The sequence below is a fragment of the Sceloporus occidentalis genome, unplaced genomic scaffold (assembly GCF_023333645.1).
Source record: "Sceloporus occidentalis isolate IW3139 unplaced genomic scaffold, rSceOcc1.0.p SCAF_1, whole genome shotgun sequence".
Taxonomy (NCBI): domain Eukaryota; kingdom Metazoa; phylum Chordata; class Lepidosauria; order Squamata; family Phrynosomatidae; genus Sceloporus; species Sceloporus occidentalis.
In genome coordinates, this window is record NW_028316981.1 from 218,157,945 (window position 1) to 218,178,924 (window position 20,980).

Here is a 20,980-nt window from a genome sequence, read left to right on the forward strand (position 1 = left end):
TTCCAGCGTGCAGTAAAATGCCGTCTTTAGCCCCATCCCATTCTGTGTGCACCACCATTTTAGGACGCAATGGGCCCGTTTCAGGGCCCATGCGATAAACTCTAAGGAATCTGGAGACTGCCTTTACCTGGATTCAGGCTACTACAGCAGTTGAATAGTTATTAAGGGAGGCTTGTGAAAAGCAAAATTGATAAGCAGGTTGACAGTTAAAAGACAGTTGTAACCCATTGGAAGTAGGATGGACATACAGTGAAATGGAGAGATTGCATTTTATACCGATAATGAGTGTGGAGAAATAATAAGGATCAGCAAGGAAATGACATTTCAAAACAGGAGAGTAGCTGTTTTGCAGCTGAAGCACAACTTGGAAAATTACTTTTAAATGTATTTTATGAAAGACACCAGAGCCCATCTAATCTCGGCATCTAAGCAGGGTCATCTATGGCTAGTACTTGGATGTGAGACCAGGTGCTGTAGGCTATATTTTGGAGGAAGGAACTGGCAAAGCCACCTGAGTATTCCTTGCCTAGGAAAACCCTATAAAATTCATGGAGTCGCCATAAGTGACATGTCATTTGAAGGTGTATGTGCGCGCACACACACACACACACACACACACTTCAAGCCCTCATTAGGTAGATACCCTTCAAGTATCCTGATTTTGCAGGGACAGTCCCTATTGATCCTCTGTCATCCAACTTTTTCACTGCTTTTGAAATGTCCCATAGCTTTAAGTTAGAGAATGAAGACGTTGATATACTCAAAGATTTCCTACTCCTGGGTTCAGTCCTGCATCAAAATGGAGACTGCAGTCAAGAAATCAGAAGAAGACCAGGACATGGAAGGGCAGCTAGGAAGAAACTAGATTAAGATCCTCATGTGTAAATCCTTAGGATTGGATTGTAGTTTTGCCGTGGTTTATGGACTCTTGGGATGCATGCGTCATTTAAACAGCATACCTCCAAAGTGACCCGAAGCAGCTTTATTTTGGCCTGTCTGTATGGGGCCTATGTTCATTTAGTACAGCTACAGCACTACACAGGACCTGTGCCCCAAATGAGGTAGGATTCTAGTACCTGGATAAAAGTAAGGTGTGAATGCATGCAGGCAAACGCTTACTACTCTGTGAGCGAACAATGTGTGAGCAAACATTTACTGTGAGATCAGCCATCATGGGAAAATATAATAATAGCTTCATTGTTGTGTTAGATCTGAGACTGGATGATTCAGTTAGCAGGTAATTAATATACATGAACCACCATCTAATTATTTATAAACCAACCACATCTTATTGTAACCTAGGCAACAAATCTGAGCTGTAAAATGATTTTATCTAGCTATCAGAAATCCTCCCAAATTTTAATCTATGTTTAGCAAAATCTATTTATGTGAAGAGAAGAGGATTTCCAACGCTATACACTAAAACATATTTTGTGCTTTCAAGTATAGTAAACAGCTCAGGCCACAGCAAGTACATAAGTTCTCAAAGGCCCCATTCTCACTGGGCTATAAAGTGAATCAAGAATCAGATTATAGGAACATCATTCCCATTTGAATTCACGTTTGATCCTTCTTTGATCGATTAGAGTCTCCTTCCTTGGAGGTCTTTAAACAGAGGCTGGATGGTCATCTGTCAGGGATGCTTTGATTTGGATTTCCTGCATGGCAGGGGGTTGGACTGGATGGCCCTAGTGGTCTCTTCCAACTCTACGATTCTATGATTCTATGATTCTCCAGCGAAAACCCGACTCAGTGGTGGATAACCCTGGGTTATCCTAACTGCGCTTTTCCTACTGTGTTCAAGCTTGCTTTTCTTATAATATGTTCTGCATATAAGTTGAACAGATAGGGTGAAAGGATACAGCCATTCTGTTCCTCCATGTTCTGTTCTGACAGTAGCCTCTTGTTCTGAGTACAGATTCCTCATCAGGGCTATCAGATTTATTGGCACTCCCATGTCTTTAAGGGCATTCCATTGTCTTTCATGATCTATGCAGTCAAAGGCTTTGCTATACTCTATAAAGCACATGCTGATTTTCTTTTGGAATTCCTTGGTGAGCTCCATTAGCCATCACATGTTTGCAATGTGGTCCCTAGTGCCTCTTCCTTTCCTGAACCCTGCTTGAACCTCTGGGATTTCTCTCTTCAGGTATGGTTGGAGTCTATGTTGCAGAATGTTGAGCATGATTTTGCTTGCATAGGAGATCAGTGCTATGGTCCTATAGTTGCTGCAGTCTCTTGTGTCTCCCTTTTTTGTATACTTTTGTTATATACATTGTTTGTTACCCTTTTAAACAAATATAGATAAAACTTATTTATAGTGCCCTTTGTTTTTTGGTCTTTTCAAATTCATGTTTCAACACTAAAAACACAAAAGGAGCTATCAGCCTCACCCTCTACCCCTACATCAATTGGCAACTAGAATGCAACATTTGTACTCCAACAGCTTTATTTTAGAGCCCATGAATTTAGATTATACATCAATCTATTCCTCTGAAGAATGGGATTGACCCCAAGAAAAATACAAATGACCATTCCTGCTGTGAACCATTCCTCCCACCTTCATGGACAACTTGCTCAGTTGTCCCATTAACTACAAGCCAATAACATTCTTCTTGTGAGCAGTGGCACTGGATTGTTCTAATATGTTTTTTATCTACCTATTTCTAAAGCAAATAGTAGAGAAATTGTTTTGGAGATTATTACATGACTATAGTTTATTTTTGGTTTAACTGGAGTATGTTACATGTTTGGTTTATTTGATATATCAACCAACTGAAGCTTTGAATGAATAAGAAAGGGAGCTTTGATAGATAAGGTTGTGGGTTAATGCCATATTTGTTTATTCAGAGTGGGGTGGGGGTGTACCTTGGTTTTGGTAACATAATGAAAAAGAGCATATTAAAGATGTCATTTCTTTCCAAAATAAAAAAGAGTGGATGGTACCATTCATTAGAATCATAGGCCTGTTACAGATTGCCAAAATAAAGCTGCTTCAGGTCTCTTTGGAGGTATGCTGTTTAAATGATGCATGCATCCTAAGAATCCGGAAGCTGCACCAAAGCTGCACTCCAGTGCTTAGGAATGGAGTGTGGCTTTGGCGCGACCTCCGGACTCTTAGGACCAATGCATCATTTAAATAGCATACCTCCAAAGAGACCTGAAGCAGCTTTATTTTGGCAGTCTGTAACAGGCCATAGACTTATAGAGTTGGAAGAGACCGCAAGGGCTAACCAGTCCAACCCCCTGCCATGCAGGAAATCTAAATCAAATCACAATTTCGTCAATGGCTCCCTCTGCACATCAGTAGACAGCTTGCATGGAATCCCAGTCCTTCCCCACGATGCCCTTAACCCAGTCCAGATAGTTGATGACTTTAGTGTAAAACCCATACCCTTTTCCACACCCAATGCCCCAAGACACGATGCCTGTGGCTACCCAACGTTGAGTTACAGGGTCACGGACAGTCAAGGCCCCCCCACTGTCACCTTGACAGGTATCTTTCCCTTCATTAGGAGAACCTGCACAAAACATGTTGGCCGTGAAGACAGGGTCCCTTCTGTTAATCTTCTTCCCTTGCAGCCAGTCCTGACACAGCACCTGGCTGGCTACTGGGATTGGTGCGTATTTCAGTTTATTAGCAAGGATATTCTTCTCCACTCCAAAGCCACTAGCATAACCCATCCACCCTGGAACGTAAAAAGAGCTGTTCCCTGGGTCTGGGAGACAAACAGGAAGTACATCTGGGCCAAGAGTTACTGGGTCCCGCAGCTCAATGAGTGCAATATCCCCATCAAAATTATGCTCATCATTGGGATTATAGTCTGGATGCACAAACAACCTGCGGACTGGCCGATTGCCAAGTTTGAAGAGTTCAGTCACCACTGTGTGGCCCAGGAAGATTTCGGCCTTCTCAGCCACCTGTTCAAGAGTCTGGGTCTCCTCGGATTCACTCTGGCCTTTTGGGAAGACAGTGTGGGCAGCTGTTAGGATCCACCGGTCTCCCAGCAATGCGCCACCTGCACGCCCAGAGATGATTGTCATGGCTTGCCATGGGAAACTGCCAGGTGGGGCATCTTTGCCACCAATAATCCGTTGAATTTCAAAGATGGGACTGTCCGGCAATCCACACACTGTGAAGAAAACCAAAGGTTAGAAAGGTGGCTGCATTCTATCTCTCTGGCTTCAGGCCCTGCAAAATGTCAATATTTTATACGCTTGCTCTTTCCCTCTTTCATGCTCTGCTCATACCATTTTGTCTGTTTTGCTTTTTGTCTTCACCAGTGTATCTAGCCCAATACTGATCATAGTTCCTGTCAATACCTCAGATTTTTATTGCTGTCTCACACAACCAGAGGAGGACACTGCAGATACTTCGGTAGGTAGAACTACAGAGCACTCAGAGTATTCAAAAGATCAAGTCCCTTCCCGCTGACCATTCATCTTCTATGGTTTGTGTATTAAGTAGTTTCAGTCACCTTAAACAACACTTTAGACTAGCTATTGTGCAAGTGAAGTAAAATTCCACCTCTGGTCCCAAACATATACTTTATTTTCATATTTGTGTCTGCATTGCTTCCCAAGAACTCATGGTGGTGCACACAGGGTGAATCTATCTTGTCCACACAACACCATTGTGTAGGGTGTGAAACTGAGAAATATTCACTTGCCCAGGGCCACCCTCATAGGGGCCCAATCTACCCCCTCACCATTGACCACAAACACTGCTGATCATAAAAATGTTAAACGTGAACAAGTGGACCAGTCTACAGCAACCCACTTTCTCCAACCCAGGGGGACCCAGTCTACCCCAACCTAAGTGAGCCCAAGTGAGTAGATTGGGCTATCTCCTCATGGCTGAACTCGTGGCTGGGAGCCTCATTCTGGCTGAAGCCTTTGGTTATGAGCCGCTTGACTTCTTGAGAGGGGGTTGACTGGGGAGGGTCAAGAAGGAGGAAGAAAAAATAAATAAATGTTTCTTTCTCCTTCTCCTAAGGGGCACCACTGCTTCCCAACACAGTCATGAGAACAATGGTGTGGGGATAGATCAGACACATTTAGGTCTGGGACCTCCTGGGTCAGAGGGAAAGAGTTGATGTAGACCAAAATGGCTGTCTTTCGCCCTTGTCCCTTTCCATCCCAGTTGTGAATGAGCAAGGAAGGTTTATTAGGCCCAGCCACCCTGCATACACTGAATGTCAAAAGTAAAATAGCGACAATGAGCTTGCCAGATGAAAGATGCCATTCTGTATCCTGCACCCCAACTACACCCCCCACCCCCCATGCCACACTGATCCAGCAGAGCACATGCTGCAAAAAACCAGGAAAAACTGTTTTATTTCCCCTGGAAAATAAAGGGTTTTTTAAAAATCAGTTTAAAACCATCAGGCATCGAAAAGAAGCTCTTTCACTTTGAATCCAGAGGAATGTCATGTGTTCCTACATGTTTGGCATCGAGATAAATACAAATTACTTTACAGGTGTGGATTTACCATTGGTCTTTTTTCTGTTCTAGCTTAGGGGCTCAACAGACTGCCGCTTTGGAGCATTGTCCTGCTGCTTGGGATTGGGGCCCCAAGTACATGCTGTGGCTCCGACTCATCAGTCTGCCGGCTCTAAAAAGAATGGCAAAATGCCACTCCTTTAGTTTTAGTGCTGGCAAAAAGGTATTTTTGCGGTGGTGGCAGCAGCTTTTTGGCTCTCCTTTGGCGCAGTGTGTTTAAATGCTGCTCTAAAAGAGTGCTGTGAAGTCCCCCACTGTGCTGTCAAATGCACGACGTGACACCAACGTCAGGGCAGCATTAGGGCATGAGGACGCCACACCCCCACTCTGCCCCAAGGCTGCCATTAAATCTTGGTCTGTTTAGTCCCTTAGCTAAGCCTAGCACCCTGAAGAGAGCTTTCCTATCTCTAAAGTTTAATTTCCTGTAATTTGCTGTGCTGCTTACCAATAGTAACTAGCTGCTGCATGTATGCACTCTCTATACTTTCAGTTTTATGACAATGTGGAGAGAAAAATTATGGAACCCCACTTACCTGGCAGGCAAGCTGGGATCTCCTCCTCACCATTTTGATCCTTCCAAGATCCCTGAGGAGAACAGGTATATGTATCTAAGGGAAGAAACAAGAAGAATGGGAGAAAACTCTACTGAAACAGCCCCTATTTTTCAACTCTATAGAGAACTCATCTGCGCAGGGGAGTTTCCTGCTACTCCCCATGCTGGAGCTGAGTCCAGATTTAAGTGCAAAAAAGTGATTTGGCAGCCTCTCCATCTCCCTTAAAAGGCTATACAGAGTCAGGAATCCACACTGAATGGGACAAACTCTGGTGCATGGGGGTATCCCAGTGGCATCACTAGTGGTGTGCGGGGTGGGTGGCACCACTTCTCAAACATCTGGCTTGGGCAGAAACATGCTGCGGACTTCATCTGTATCCCTTTAAAATGCTGAAGAGATGGTGTGAGTGGGGATAGGCTCAGTGGGAGGAGAAAAGAGAAGCTCCAGGTTTTAAATTTTAATTTAATAAATTATTTAAAAACATCACATTTTACCAAATGTTCACTTCAGTCACAAGAAATTATGGGCTTTGTCACACCAGCCCCTTTCTTGCTGCAATCACAAAAAAAAAATATGGCAACATACCGCTTTTATAGCTGCTTTTGCTACATTGCATGCTGCCCTCATTGTGCTCTCTTCCCGTCCTCTCCCTTAACTCTGACCTCTCTCACTCCCCCGGCATATCTTTGTTTTTTGTCCCCCCCCCCCACAACTTTTCTCATGCTATTTCAGAGCTCTGCAAAACTTGAGGAGGGAAAATTAAAAATAGCAAGGGGGAGGGGGAAAAGGGGGAGATGGGGACAGTGACACCAAGTGACTGCCAACTGCATGAATGCCGGGAATGGCATTTCACACCCAGGGCATTGTGCAATTGGCAGCTCATTCAAGGCGTTGCCCTATGAATGAGAAGTAATGGTTGAGGGACAGGACAGGTATGGGAGGGAAATGGCCTTGTGTGATCAGTGTCGCCAATGCTGGCTCCCCCCAATTAAACTGTGGTTTAAAAGCTGTGTGTGATAAATATTCATAGAAAGGAATGAAAGGAAGATTATGAGAGAGAGAAAGAGAATGAAGAAAAGCAGTAGGTGAGAAATAAGAGGAAATGGTAATGATCAAGGTAGGCAGACAGAGGGAGGGACTCAGAGAGAAGAAAAGCCAGAAGGGAGCAATAGATGGTGCTACAAAAGATAACAGCAGAAGGAAAAAGTAGCATCTTTTGCCTCCTCTTTTCTACTTGCCACATGCACTAAGAACATTGGCATCTACTACTCCCTGCCCATGTTTAACAACATTGACATCTACTACTCCCTGCTCATGTTTTTAATGCAAAAATACATTAAAATGAAAAGAAGTTCTACTGGGGCATTTGCTGCTTCTGCCAAGCATGGAAAAAAAAAATGCCAGAGCCACATCTTGTGCTGCCCTGATGTGACCAACAATTGGGAGGCAATTGTTTTTCCAGAGACAGATGCCACCCAATTGGGAATGTACTGGTTAAAGAATTGCCAGGGAAGGGGAGCTCCCTTCAGGGTATTTCCACAATAGAGCAATGGGGTGCGATGGAAGTGCCATAGTTTTGATGTGCCAGGACTTACCACTCCCAGTATTGGTGACCAGGTGGTAATAGGGTTCATTGCAGCGGTACCTGACAACTGACTGATAGTTGTTATTTTTTTTCTGAGACACATAATCAAAGTCCCCATTCTTCAGAATTCGAGGTGTGTCACAGTTCACAACTACAAGACAAAACAAATTACAGGGGGTGAAAAGGGAGGCAAGTATTTCTTTCTGGAATTCTCAAGAGATCAGGTATTATCATAGTCCAACTCATGAAACTATTGTACTGCCAAATCCTGCCGGGATAGATGTGGGTTGTAACCACAACAGACAGATCTTATCAGACAGCCCCATGCCTGGGCAGTAAACAGCCTGTATCAAATCCGGGCTTCTCCTGCAGCGTTTAAAGCTGTTCTGTTGCCCCATGATATTTTTCCCCCATGCTGTTTTTTAAACTTGACTCAAAATTTCCCACGATTTTCTTCATGATATGGTCAGCTATGCTTGGGTCCCACTAAAAGCAAAAGTAGAGAGCAGCTGGCTACTCACTTTCACACCGTGGCATAGGGCGATGCCAGGTCCCATCATCTTGGCAAACAGAGGTGAAGGATGCCAGTTTCTCATCTGCCTGCTCAAGACAAAAGAACAGTCAGTCAGCCAAGCCCATGTCCCTGAGCTCAGTACCTCGGACCTTTTTCCCTCTTATCTCCAAAGGCCACATGAAACATAATAATATGTGCTACAGAAGAAGTTTGATGTGTGTTTTTTTTTAATAGCAGGTGTGCAGGACAATGGGAGGGCACATAATTTAAAACATAGCTGCAGCATAGCATAAGGGGAAGCCCCTGGGAGAGTTTTCTATTTCTGGATTTTCTCTTTCTGGGCTGGATGTTGAACAGGCTCTACACCAGAAGTGAGCCATTGTCTGGGGCTGGGTGGGTGTGTGCATTGCCTGCCCAGGGTCTCTGCACTGTTGGTCTGATTAAAATGGTTAATAAACCAGGGTAGGATTCATAACAACACATCTGGCTGCAAACGAAGTCTCCTGCCTCAGACTCTAATGTACTGACTCATAAAATTCTTACAAAACAATTTCAGACCCATGAAGGAAAAAGATAATCCCAAAATACAGAAGGTAGTATAGCATGTACAGCTGTCCCTCCACATTTGCGGGGGTTAGGGGAACAAGACCTGAGCGAATGTCAAAAAACTGCAAATACCCCCCCCCCCCCGCCGGAAGCCATTTCCAGAGTGGCAGAGGCTCGGGAAAAGGGAGCACTCCCTTCCCCTGGTCCATGCCACTTTGGAAAGGCTTGGGAGAAGCTCTCTCAAGTCCTTCCAGGGTGGCACAGGTTTGAGGGAAGCACACCTGTGAGTCCACTGCCTTCCTTCTGATGCTGCAGAGAGCTTGCTTCCATCTGCAACAGAGCCATCTGCCTGGGGAAGGGGTTTGGGGGCATGGGTCCACATCTCCGTTGCCTCTTTCCCAGGTGGATGGATGCCAGGGAAGACAGACATTCATCCGCTTGGGAAAGGGGTTTGGTCGGGGCATGGATCCACCTCTCCCAAGCCCTTTTCCTGGGTGGATGGATACCAGGGAGGACAGGCGCCCATCCATCCAGGAAAGGGGTTCAGGGGGCATGGACAGAGATGTAGCCAGGATTTTAGGAAGGGGGGGGGGGGTCCAGACTAAGTGCCACCATTATAATGGGGCTTGGGTGCGGCAGCGCAGCAGCACGCAACATTCATTTTTCTAATGGAAGGGGGGAGTCCGGACCCCAAGAACCCCCCCCCCTTGGCTACATCCCTGGCATGGATCTACCCTTCCCAAACCTCTTTCCCAGGTGAATGGATACCAAGGAAGATAGGCACCCATCTGCCCAGAAAAGAGTCTTGAGAGGTGGATCCATCCCCTCCGCTTTCTGGACCAGATTGGTGCCTGGGAAAGGCACTGATCTGTCTGGGAAAAGGGCAGGATTGGTGTGTGCCCACCTCATGGCTGTTCCCTCCTATGCTTTTTCCTCCCAGGGGAAAAGCCCAGGAGGGGAGAGGAGGAGTGCGTGCACACATGGCGGCTTGACCTCACGAATAATCAAAATTGTGAATGTCAAAGCCGCGAATGCAGAGGGACTACTGTAATATATATTTTAGCATACAATTTAATAATAACAATACAGCGGGCCCTCCCCTTATGTGAGGAATCCGTTCCGCATCCCCTCAGGTAAGGGGGAATCCGCATATGCTTGTGGCCCATTGGAAACAATGGGGCACATGCTTGTGGCATTGCTTTAATTGCAGTGCGGCTTCCACATAAGCCACAGGTACTACACCTGTGTATGGGATGGATGCATAATAATAATAATAATAATAATAATAATAATAATAATAATAATATCACAAGTACCAAACATATTCAGTAAAACCATGAAAAGCATATGGGGCAATAAAACAAATTTAATTCTCAATTTGGAGGAGGGATAGAATTACAATACCGTCACACCTAGTCATACTAAAAGTAGACTATACACACTGAAATTAATGGGATTTAAGTTAGTCATTACTTGTAATAAACCAAAGTGCTGTTGGTTTTAATGGGTTTACTCTGACTGAGGACTTCATCACATAAGGCAGTAAACCACAATAATATCTGGTTAATAGTGTCTTTTGCTGAGACTTATAGCACAACCTCTCTTCTTTTCTGTTGTTATCTCATGGGAGATCATTTGGCAGGCATTTCTTTTCATTTGCACAAAACCTCAGTGAATGACCTCCTTTGATAAATCACTTCTTCTTTAATTCTGATTTTGGGTGGTCAGTGGCTGGGCTTTAGGTGCTGCTTAGGTGCCCTTTGCTTGCCAGTGATCAAGGAGTTCCTGACTTGAGCAGACGAGATTTATTGCTGACAGATCAGTCGCTTTCATTTGCCAGTGATTAGTCTATCCTAAATGAAGAAGTATTCTCACCTCCAGGGAAAAAAGGCCTTTTTAAAGGTAAGAGCTCCTTTTTATTTATATTTCTTGGCGGGGGGTGTCTCTATGTATATGCCAAACTAGGTACATTCTGGGTGCTACTGGGTGGTGCTGATTGGGCAGTGCCAAATGTTGCAAGTGAATAAAGTATTTAGCATGAATGAAGGCTGTAATGCTGGAAAGACTGTGAAGGTGTGATAAAGAAGAGAGTAGTCTCAATTGCATAACACTTTCGAAAAGAACACGATTTTAGTGGGAGAAGAGCATAGTGTGATAAAGTTCTAAGTCTAGATTAAACATACTGAAATTAAAAGTTCAGGTTTCACCAAATGAATAGTTTGGTGGGAAAGTTACCTGGTCCGGTCCCATAACCAAAAGTCTATAGTTAAATGTCTTTTAGTTTTCTAGTGTTGTTAAATTTTAAAATGATGTTAAATATATTGGGCATGGTATCCAACAATGCTATCATTAGAGCAATTGGGGATTTTTCTTTTTCCAGAACAAAGACGATTTCTTAAAAAATATAACAGAAGTCATAGTTTGTTCGGGAAGCCCATCTTTGCCCTTAGATATTATGGCATCCTTACTCTGTATTTTTGGGAGGAGAGTAGTGAAGTGAACAGTTACTCAGGAGTAAGGAAAAGGCACCTTGTACATGCTAGAAGGAACTCACAATTGTTATATAAGATCTGAATCCTGACATTCAAACTATGTCCTAGGGCTAAGCTCCAAATTCACATAAGCCCTGTTTGTTTGTTACACTCTACTTTCGTTTCCCCCTTTTCCTCATTTGACTTTTAGCAACTGGCCAAAAATTGTGCAATCAGGGGAATTTTTTGTTTTTAGTAAAAATGTTTTGAATAGCCTAACAAGTATTTCAGTCTGTTCCTATAAGAAAGACTGTGAGATGTAAAAAGGGGGAATATTTATGATGGACAAGAAGTTACCATAAGTAAGGAGCTTAGACATCAGAAAAATACAAAGTAAAGCAGATGGCAAATACGTGTGTCTCACCTCCATCAGGTTATAGCCAGTCTTACAAGTCACAATGAAGTAATCTTGGTATCGATATACAGGCTGTGGGGCTTTGATGATGGTGGAATCGTCATTTGGCACAGGCTGTGGGCACCGAATCCCTATTGAAAACAAGGAAGAGATGAAGGAAGCCCTGGCAGATGGCTAGATATGATTTATCTTAGTCCTTTGGATGGGGATACATTACTTTCTGTGCTGTACCAGATCTTCCACCCACGGCTGAATCCTGACTCGTCGGTGAGGAAAAGAATGTCGACTGAAGAGCTGTTGGTTTCGATGTTCCTTGGAGGCACTGTGCCACAGAACTCACCAATTGTTTTCTGCCCAGCTTGAATCTAATGAGAAACAGAGGGTTTGGAAAAGTTATTGATATTCTTTTATGTACTCATTTCCCATATAGCACATCAGATAAAATGAACAGGCTTACCTGATTAATATTTTTATATCTCTCAAGAGTTCTATAAGCTGATACAGCAAAAAAAAATTACCTTGTGTGCCCATTGATCCTTTACAGTTCTCACTCAGACAAATTATTCTAGTTGCTGGAGATATGTTGAAATGGAGGCTACTTTCATTCACTTTAAGGTTCCAGACTGTTCTGGCAATTTGTTTAGAAATGGTTATAGAAATTATATTACATGTAAACTATATTTTAAAAATGAGAGCATTCACTGCTTCACCAAAACCTTTCATTTTGTGCTATTGCTAAATCTCTGCAAGTTACAAAATGAAGGACTCCCCATAAATCTAAATCTGGGAGGCACACACTGGACATTTAGGCGGGTTACAGACCGCCATAAAGTATGCGCTCTGCACGTATTAGGGTTAGGAAGGGCCGCATTAGGGTTAGGAAGGGTCTTACCTTCCTCACGGCCCTTCTTCCTAGTACGCGCGGAGCACGTCCTTAATGGCAGTGCCCATCCACATGGGCACCGCCATTTTGACGTCTTGGACACATAGTGTCCAGACGTGTCGTGGTGGAAGTGACACCGCGAGGGCGCACTTCAACCCTCGCGGCGCCACTTCTGCGTTTTGAAAAGGAGTGCCATTTTGGCGCTCCTTTTTCACTGCGCCGGGAAGCCTCGCGGTCTGGCTGCTGGGGCTTCCCTCCACAGCGAATGGCGGCGGTGGGAAAACGGCTGCTTGAGGGCGGTCTGTAACGCGCCTTAGTTTATATGATAATACTCTCTCTTATTCTACAGTCAGCTAAAATCAGTTTTGTCTTTCTTGTTTGATACCCCTGATTTTCTGTTTTGAAATGAAAACAGATGTGCCCCACACATAAATGTAAATTCCCGTGATTAATCCTTCTACAGTACTTCTGGGACGGACTTACTCCCAGTTGTGACTGAGCCATCATAGATCTAACTAAGGCTGCATCTCCAGTGCCAATATTAATGGAGTTTGACACTGTTTTAACTGTCATGGCTCCATCCTATGGAATCCTGGGATTTGTAGTGTGTTGTGCCACCAGAGTTCTCTGACAGAGATGTTACCTGGGACTTCCAGTTTCCAGCATTTTATGCCTATTGGCAAAAGTGATCTTTTACTTTATTATTTTGCCATTACATTGGTTAATAAACCTTTTTTATAATTTGTTCTACTACCACTTTTCCTTAAACTTTTCTGTTTTACCAGTCTTTTATTTAGTCCCACTAGATAACACACTAAATTTGTTGGTTCTGTGATCAGGTATGCAGCTTGGAATAGCATAACAGAACTGATTCCATCACTGCATTTGAAGAAGTGGACTGAAATCCATGAATGCTTATGCTAGAATATATGAATCTCAAGAGTAGTGTTAGATTCATCCCCACAGCCTTTTTTGTTTGTTTGTTTTCCTTTCAGACAGAAAAGGAAATGTTTCAAAGTAGAGATTGCAGGTAGTAGGGCCGAGTAGGACACGGTGCATGGATCTGCCATACCTTGAGCTGGTCATAAGGGCAGCGGACCTGTGGGTGATCATCAATTTCAAAGGGCTCCAGGAACTTGAGAGTGATGGTCATCCCTTTCTCCACTCGTATACTGTAGTTACACTGCAACTCAGCTGGATAGGACTGAGGATATCCAGGGCTTGACAGAAACCCTGAGGGCTCTGTGAACAGTTCATTGCTGCAGTCCACTGCAGGACAAGGAACCAAGAGAAGGTTTATTAAAATCTGTACACAGAATGTATTTGGAACAGTTTTCCCTCATAAATACCCCACAATATGCAACATTTTCCTCTTTCCCCATATTACTGAATAACTCTTTGGTAGGAGCCCTCAACTAAGAGCAATGATAGCATCCTTATAGCTACTGCAGTATTCAAAGTACTGTACTTTGCAAATATTATGACGAATAATTTCTACATCAGCCCCTAGAGAAATCTGCTGTCAAAATACTGCAGATGAGAGACTGAGGCTGAATGATAGTTAGTTTATCTAAAGTCATATTAAGAGATTAGATTTCAACTGGCAACTTCTGAGATTGCAGATTATTCTCACAGGCACTAGGCTATACTAAATCTGTACTCTCTTTCCTTGTGTAGACGTTTGCCCTCTCACCTCGACAGGTGTGCAGGTCACTTTGGAGACGGTAGCCAGGTTGACAGGAGCAGAAGTAGCCCCCTACATAGTTGTGGCAGAAGTGCTGGCATCGAGGACCGTCTTCAATGTCATTTCCTTTGGCACACTCATCCAAATCTGGGAATAACCAGAGACAGAACAGGTTTACAGTCAAATCTGTTACAGTTAAATCTTTGTTTTGCTTGGTTTATCTGCAAATTTGCACTCTACTGGTCAGTAGAAAAATACTTTTAGGTTAGCAATATAGCCACAGTATCCTCAGCCTGAGGAGGGCCTAAATACCCTAAGGGCACCAGAACCTGTCAGATCTTGGAAGCCAAATGAGGTCAACCCTGATTAGTACTTTGATGGAAGACCATCAACAAATACCAGGTGCTGTAGACCATATTTCATAGGAAGGAACTGGCAAAACAACCACCAAGTAATCATTGCTTAAGAAAACCCTATGATATTAATGGGGTTGTTGTATGTTGATTTAAAGGTGCGCGCACACACACACACACACACACACACACTTAGCCTGAAGACTGATTTATGTTCTCTCTCCATTGAAAAGAAATCTAGGCCCCACTGGTTCATGAACTGAGATGTGCTTGTAACACCTAACCTCTGAATATCCAAATGCAGGAGACAGGGGTTCTAAACCCCCTTATCTGATGTATCATTGTGTTCCATTGTGTATGCTATAAACTAGCAATTCATGTGTGCTATTACAGAATACTACAGGAAATCATTTGATAAAATTAAAGTTTCCTGTGAGTGCAAAGAATATGCTCAAAGAGGAGGCTGTGGCACCTTTATATGCTTTCTTACTTTGATTTGGCCCTTCTTTCATTTGCCTTTCCTTGAGGTGAGCGATCTGACTATTCAGTTACTAAAAGTATAAAGACCTAACAGAAGATCCAACAGAAGAACTTTCATTCCCATACAGGGATTGGGTTTCTCTAAGGGAATGTAATTTTCACTCTTTCAGTGGCATCCCTAGGATTGGTGTCACTGGTGCGGTAACTCATGGTGTCACCTCCATTAACGGTCTCCCATTTCACACCATACAGAACTCTTAGTAATGCTTTTTTGTAGTAAAGTTACTTGTAAATCATAATTCCCATATACCACTGAATGGAATGCTAATAGTTGTGACATAAGCAATGAGCAAAATTAATAGTATACCTTCAAATTATAATATCATATGCACAATCTAAATGTATTTACATATACATAGTGAAGATTTGGTTAAAATGTGATCTTTTTAAAGAAAATTTTATAAGAATATTTTTTTAGTTTCAAATTTTATTATTTTTATAAAATAAACATTTTGAAATTTGAAATTTTAATTGAAAAAATTTCCTGGGCCTCTCCTTTCTCCTCCCATGTAGCTTGACCCCACTCCCCCATCTTTTAAAGCAGTGGTTCCCAACCTGTGGGTCGGGACCCCTTTGGGGGTCGAATGACCCTTTCATGGGGGTCGCCTAAGACCATTGGAAAACACCTATTCAATTACAGTTATTAAGTAGCAATGAAAATAATTTCATGGGTTTGGGTCACCACAACATGAGGAACTGTATTAAAGGGTCGCGGCATTAGGAAGGTTGGGAACCACTGTCTTAAAGCATTTTAAAGCAAAGCAGATGAATGCCACAGCGTGTTTCTGCCAAAAGGTAGGTGTTTGAGGAACACTGGTGTCACCCCCCCCCCCCATTAGGTGTCACCTGGTGTGATATGCATTCCCCACACCCCAGTAGTGTTGCCACTGCACTCTTTCACACTTGATAAGTAAAGCTTTAAACTGATAAAATGTACTTTTGATTTTAATTCAGAAAATATGTGTGCCTCACCCATCAAATTTGGGAAGCCCAGTTTCTGCAGCATCATTCGCTGGTATGGCATATGACTTCCAACAACTATTGTTTACTCTATAATTGCTCATTTTGGTTAAGGATGTTTTGCAAGAGAGTCCAGGGATAATTAATATTCACTCTCCCTAGCCTCAAGCCTCTTGCAAAAGCTCCGAAATGGAGCTCCTTCCTGCTCAGTGCTAAGGGCGCACTAAGCGCCCTGGCGTGGAGTGAGGATGTCACGTCCGAGCCGCCCCATATAGAGGCGGCATGGTCGTGATGTCCTCATGGCGGCGGCTGTGTGGAACGGCCGCTGCCATTTTGTGCATGCGGAGCGCGCACTAGGGTTAGGGGGGTGCGGAAGCACCGCCCCTTTCTAACCCTAGTGCCCGTTTGTAATGGGCCTATGATTCTAAGCTCTCACCATAGTTGTCCAAACCAGGTCTGTGCTTTGTGATTTATATTAGCTCTGTGCTCAACTTCTACAGGGCCTGGAGGCTCTATACTCACCAATAGCTTGATAATAAGCTAGGAATCCCTTGTAGAAGACAACAACACCATTCTCCTCATTGGAGAAGTCAGAGTGGAACAAGAGCTGCATGCGGTTCCCAGTGGACAAAAACTCTTTCCCTCTGGGATGGTTGCCAGTGACTGAATCCACCTGGCCACAGTACCGGCCAAGGTCTTGCTTGTCTGCTGTGATCTGCCAGAGTCAAGGAAGATGAGGGGAAAATATTAGAAAGTGTAGAACTCATCAAATCCAAGGAATCTCACAAGTAGTCCTACAAACACAAAAGAACTACCTTAAGCAACTGCCTGTGAGACTGATACCCCATATCAAATTATTTATTTCCAGTGCCGGGGGAGGATGGGTTTGAAAACCAGAACATTTGGTAAAGTGGAAGGCAACAGACCATGCTATAGGAGGTTTGGTTCAATGAAGGTTTGGTGCCCGCGTCTGCCCAGTCCACACTTGAAGCTCTGTTCAAATACCTTAACATAGTCATATTGACAGGCCTCAGATGGCTCCAAATCAAATTGCCAGAAATTCAGCTTCACCCTGAAGCCCTTTGGCACTGAAATATCCCAGGTAGTGATGTTGTTGTCTGGATATGGTTTCGGGTAATTGGGAGACTTGACCTCCCCATAAAGCTTCTTTGAGGTTGGCATGGAACTGACCACTCCAAAGAGAAAAGCTTCCTGCAGTAGGAGGAGGAAGAGGAGCAGGGGGAACCTGTAAATATAATGTGCACAGATAAGAATGAGAAATATTACCAAAGGGAAGAATAAATAAGAATTCTGCACTAAAGCCGCACCCTCTCATATTAGACATTGAATTAGAGAACTGTTGGATTTGGCAACTGCTAAGGCATGACCTTTACAGAGTTCATAAAGTTGGCCTGATGGGAATCAAACTAAAGACAATGGAGTTCTAGTCTTCTATAGTAGTGCAAGTGCTACCTGGGTCAGGTAGGTTCTGTTTCCCCATCTTTTCTTAAACCTAAGGAACCTTAGCAGCAGTGCTTTAGCCTTCTCTCATTTTTCTGCCTCAGGCATCCTAATGGCAACACCTCAATAGGAATGCTAATGTTTTCTATTGCTTTAAAAATGTTTCCTATGAAATATGGCAAACACCCTTTTTCTCCCTTTAAAGCCTCCTCTTTGAAATTTTGTTGTGAAACTAGTCACTGCAACAGAATACTTGTCAAATTTTGCACATTTACACTGATGTTCCAATGAGCCCCAATGAACTATAACAGCCCTCCCGCCTCTCTCTTTGCTTCTAGGAAGCAAATGTTATCTTTTGTGGGATGAGCAGAAGGGCCAGGAGAGCATGAGCTGAGCCTGTGCTATTCTGGCCCCAGTGCTCACCCAGGTTGATCCCCGGGTCGGTGCGTAATTGGGTGGATGTTTATGTACCTGTCCCTCTGCCAACCCAGGACCCTCTACCGGTGCATGCTTCTTACTTTGCAGTGCCATCATTTGTGCTCAGAAGCCCCCCATTGCTTCATCTGATGTGGAAACAGGGCACCTGGCTGTACCCACATGGTCAGCACCTCATTGACACATCAGATGATGCAATGGGGGGGGGGCTTTTGAGTACGAGAAATGGCATGGCAAGGTAAGGAGTGTGGGATGCCATCTAAACAGCTGAGGTTTGCTGCAGAGATTCAAGGAAACTCCACAGAAAACCAGAATCAAATTACATTGGAACCTTGGTATCCACGGGGGATCCATTCCTGACTCCCCCCCACGGATGCCCAAATCTGTGGATGCTCAAGTCCCATTGTCCCTAATGGCAGTGCAGCCAAGTGCATGTGCTGCCTCTGGGGACAGCAGGGACTGTCTCTAATGCTGGCGTGACCATGTGCACGCGCTGCCACTGGGGACAATGGGGCTTGCCATCAGTGGATGCTGAAGTCCATGGATGGCAAGTCTACAGATACCAAGGGTAAAGGCTGCTTACCTCAGGTTCGAGCCAGATCCACTGGATCCACATCCAGTCTGGCAGGATTGGACCCGAGGGTTTGGGCCTGCATCGTCTGAACTGGATGACACAAGGCCGGGAGAGAACAAGGGCCTTGTGGCATTTGCAGACAACTTCTTTGATTTGAAGCTGGGAACTATGACTTGAATGATAACCTAAATCACTATGTAAAATTCTGAGGGTGCTACCATGATTCCCTGATGAGTCATGACTAGCGCCCCTTTATTTCTTCTAAATGACTTCTCCTCATATTTAGAATTTTGATTTGAATCTCAGTGTTTCAGCTTAATAAAAATAAGTTAATTCTGGGGGTATTTAGTATGGTGTCCCAATGTATTACAGCTGCCGGAGACAGAAAGGCACATAGTAATCTCTTTTCAAAACAGAAGAGATGAAGCAAACAAAAACAGAGCAACTTGGTCAGGATGGAGGCCAGTCTTAGAACAGACAAAAGGGAAAATACCAGTCCCAGGCTCCTGGAAGTCCATTTGGGCCAGTCCCAGGCACCCGGAAGTCACCCAGTGTGGCCCGTATCCCTCACACATCCTAGTGATGCCACTGAATATTTCTAAAAGCTTTTCTGCACACATCTCTTTTCTAAGCACAAAGTTGTAGGTGAATTTCCTCCTAGCCATACCCGTCCAGACCTGACGGAAACATCATTCAACTGTGCTCTGATGCTAAGCAGAATAGACGCCCTTTCCCCCATGCAGTTGATGCCTGGTAAAGTAGTTTGGAGTGGAGGATTACAATTGTGGCAATAGTGTCAAAATCATAAGTAAATCATGATCCTTATCTTTGGCAAGTAGATGTCCATAGCCACCATCTCCCTTTTTATGCCACCCTCTACTTTCCCACACAATCAACACTCACATGTTTGTAGATTAGATTTAGTCCCCCTCTTTCACCCTGCAGTTCATGTAGTCTGCACTTGGATGTTGGAAGCAGAAAATTCAATAAACTCTTAACTCTCTGTTAGGTATGAGTCGGTGAGGTTGGGGCAGACCATACTAAGAGGGTGGGAAGAAAGATAACTGATTTTCCAAAATCTATTGAGCAATAGAAAACCAAGTTTCCTTTATGTTGTCTTCTGCTGCCCCCTGCTGTCCCCATCGATATTGAGTGGGATAAATGTTTAAAATCAAAAGAGTTTACAAACAACAATCTAAAAGAGCACCCAGTTGTCCTCTTGTGTGTGTGTTATGTGCTGTATACCATCAAGTCATTTCCAACTTATGACAACCCCAAGGTGACCCTTGGAAAGTTCTGTTCAGGGGAGGTTTGCCATTGCCCTCATTTGAGGCTGAGAGAGTATGATTTGCCCAAGGTCAACCAGTGGATTTCACGGTCAAATGGAGAACTGAATCCTGTCTCCAGAGTTGTAGTCCAACACTCAAACTGCGACACAACACTGGTCTCTTGTAGCAAAAATAAAAAAAATAAAAGAATCTGTTAACATGTAAAGGTTAACATATTTACTACATATTTGTTGGAAATGTTTAAAAATATATATATAGGGCACAATACAAGGACCTATTAGTTACATATCTACATAGCAAAAGATGAAGCTAAGAGGGGAACTGGACAAAGGAGGAATTAAACATAATTGGTTTCTTTATAAAAACTATGGAGCTGGGGATGTTTAGCCTGGAGAAGAGAAATTTAAGAGGTGATATGATAGCCCTGTTTAAATATTTGAAGGGATGTCATATTGAGGAGGGAGCAAACTTGATTTCTGCTGCTCCAGAGAACAGGACCTGGAGCAATGGATGCAAGCTCCAGGAAAAGAGATTCCAACCCAACATTAGGAGGAACCTCCTGACAGTAAGAGCTCTTTGACAGTGGAATACACTCCCTCAGAGTGTGGTGGAGTCTCCCTCCTTGGAGGTCTTTAAACAGAGGCTGGATGGCCATGGGCCTGTCCCAGCTGATTTTGGGTCCCACGCATTGTGCGGGTAATACTCTTGATTTGGTCTTCTGTTCGGATGCGGAAAATCCGTGGGCGGAAATAACTAATATTTCCCCCTTGCCATGGACGGATCATTTCCTGGTTGAGGCAAAAATCAAGGTCTCTACCCAGATCCCTCCCGGGGGTGGTGGACCTATTAGGATGGTCCACCCTCGAAGGCTGATGGAACCCAAAAGGTTCCAGGAAGCCCTAGAGGGATACATGGTTGGAAGTGACGGCGATTCTGTTGATGCCCTGACTGGTATCTGGAATACCGGTCTCTCGAGGGCTATACACAGTATCGCTCCCAAGCGCCCTCTCAGACCTGCTTCCAAACGTAAGCCCTGGTATACGGAAGATCTCCGGGCGAGGAAGCGGGAACTGCGACGGCTAGAGTACCGTTGGCAGAAACACCTTCGCTTAGACGACAAGACTCTCCTAGACCAACTGTTAGTGGACTACGGAGAGGCGATACGAGCAGCTAAGTTTTCGTTCTATGGTGCTCGTGTCGCGTCCGCGGAGTC

At 44.0% G+C, this 20,980-nt stretch overlaps 1 protein-coding gene across 2 annotated transcripts in view; it reads right to left on the reverse strand.

Annotated features, from left to right (window-relative positions):
• Nucleotides 1-2,431: 2,431 nt before the first annotated feature.
• The window catches only part of C1R (complement C1r), a 28,301-nt gene continuing 9,752 nt past the window's right edge, over nt 2,432-20,980 (reverse strand). The window contains exons 1-11 of one of the 2 annotated variants that reach the window (XM_089488967.1): nt 19,382-19,481; nt 17,014-17,254; nt 16,531-16,723; nt 14,165-14,302; nt 13,544-13,740; nt 11,806-11,953; nt 11,598-11,719; nt 8,164-8,242; nt 7,653-7,793; nt 6,037-6,111; nt 2,432-4,133 (exon numbers count right to left, since the gene is read on the reverse strand). In XM_089488967.1, the coding sequence (XP_089345093.1) occupies nt 3,304-4,133; nt 6,037-6,111; nt 7,653-7,793; nt 8,164-8,242; nt 11,598-11,719; nt 11,806-11,953; nt 13,544-13,740; nt 14,165-14,302; nt 16,531-16,723; nt 17,014-17,254; nt 19,382-19,383 (2,166 nt within the window). In that variant the 5' untranslated portion in view covers nt 19,384-19,481 and the 3' untranslated portion in view covers nt 2,432-3,303. Of the gene's footprint in view, nt 4,134-6,036; nt 6,112-7,652; nt 7,794-8,163; nt 8,243-11,597; nt 11,720-11,805; nt 11,954-13,543; nt 13,741-14,164; nt 14,303-16,530; nt 16,724-17,013; nt 17,255-19,381; nt 19,482-20,980 lie in introns of those variants that run through there. The other variant, XM_089488966.1, reaches the window with a different exon arrangement.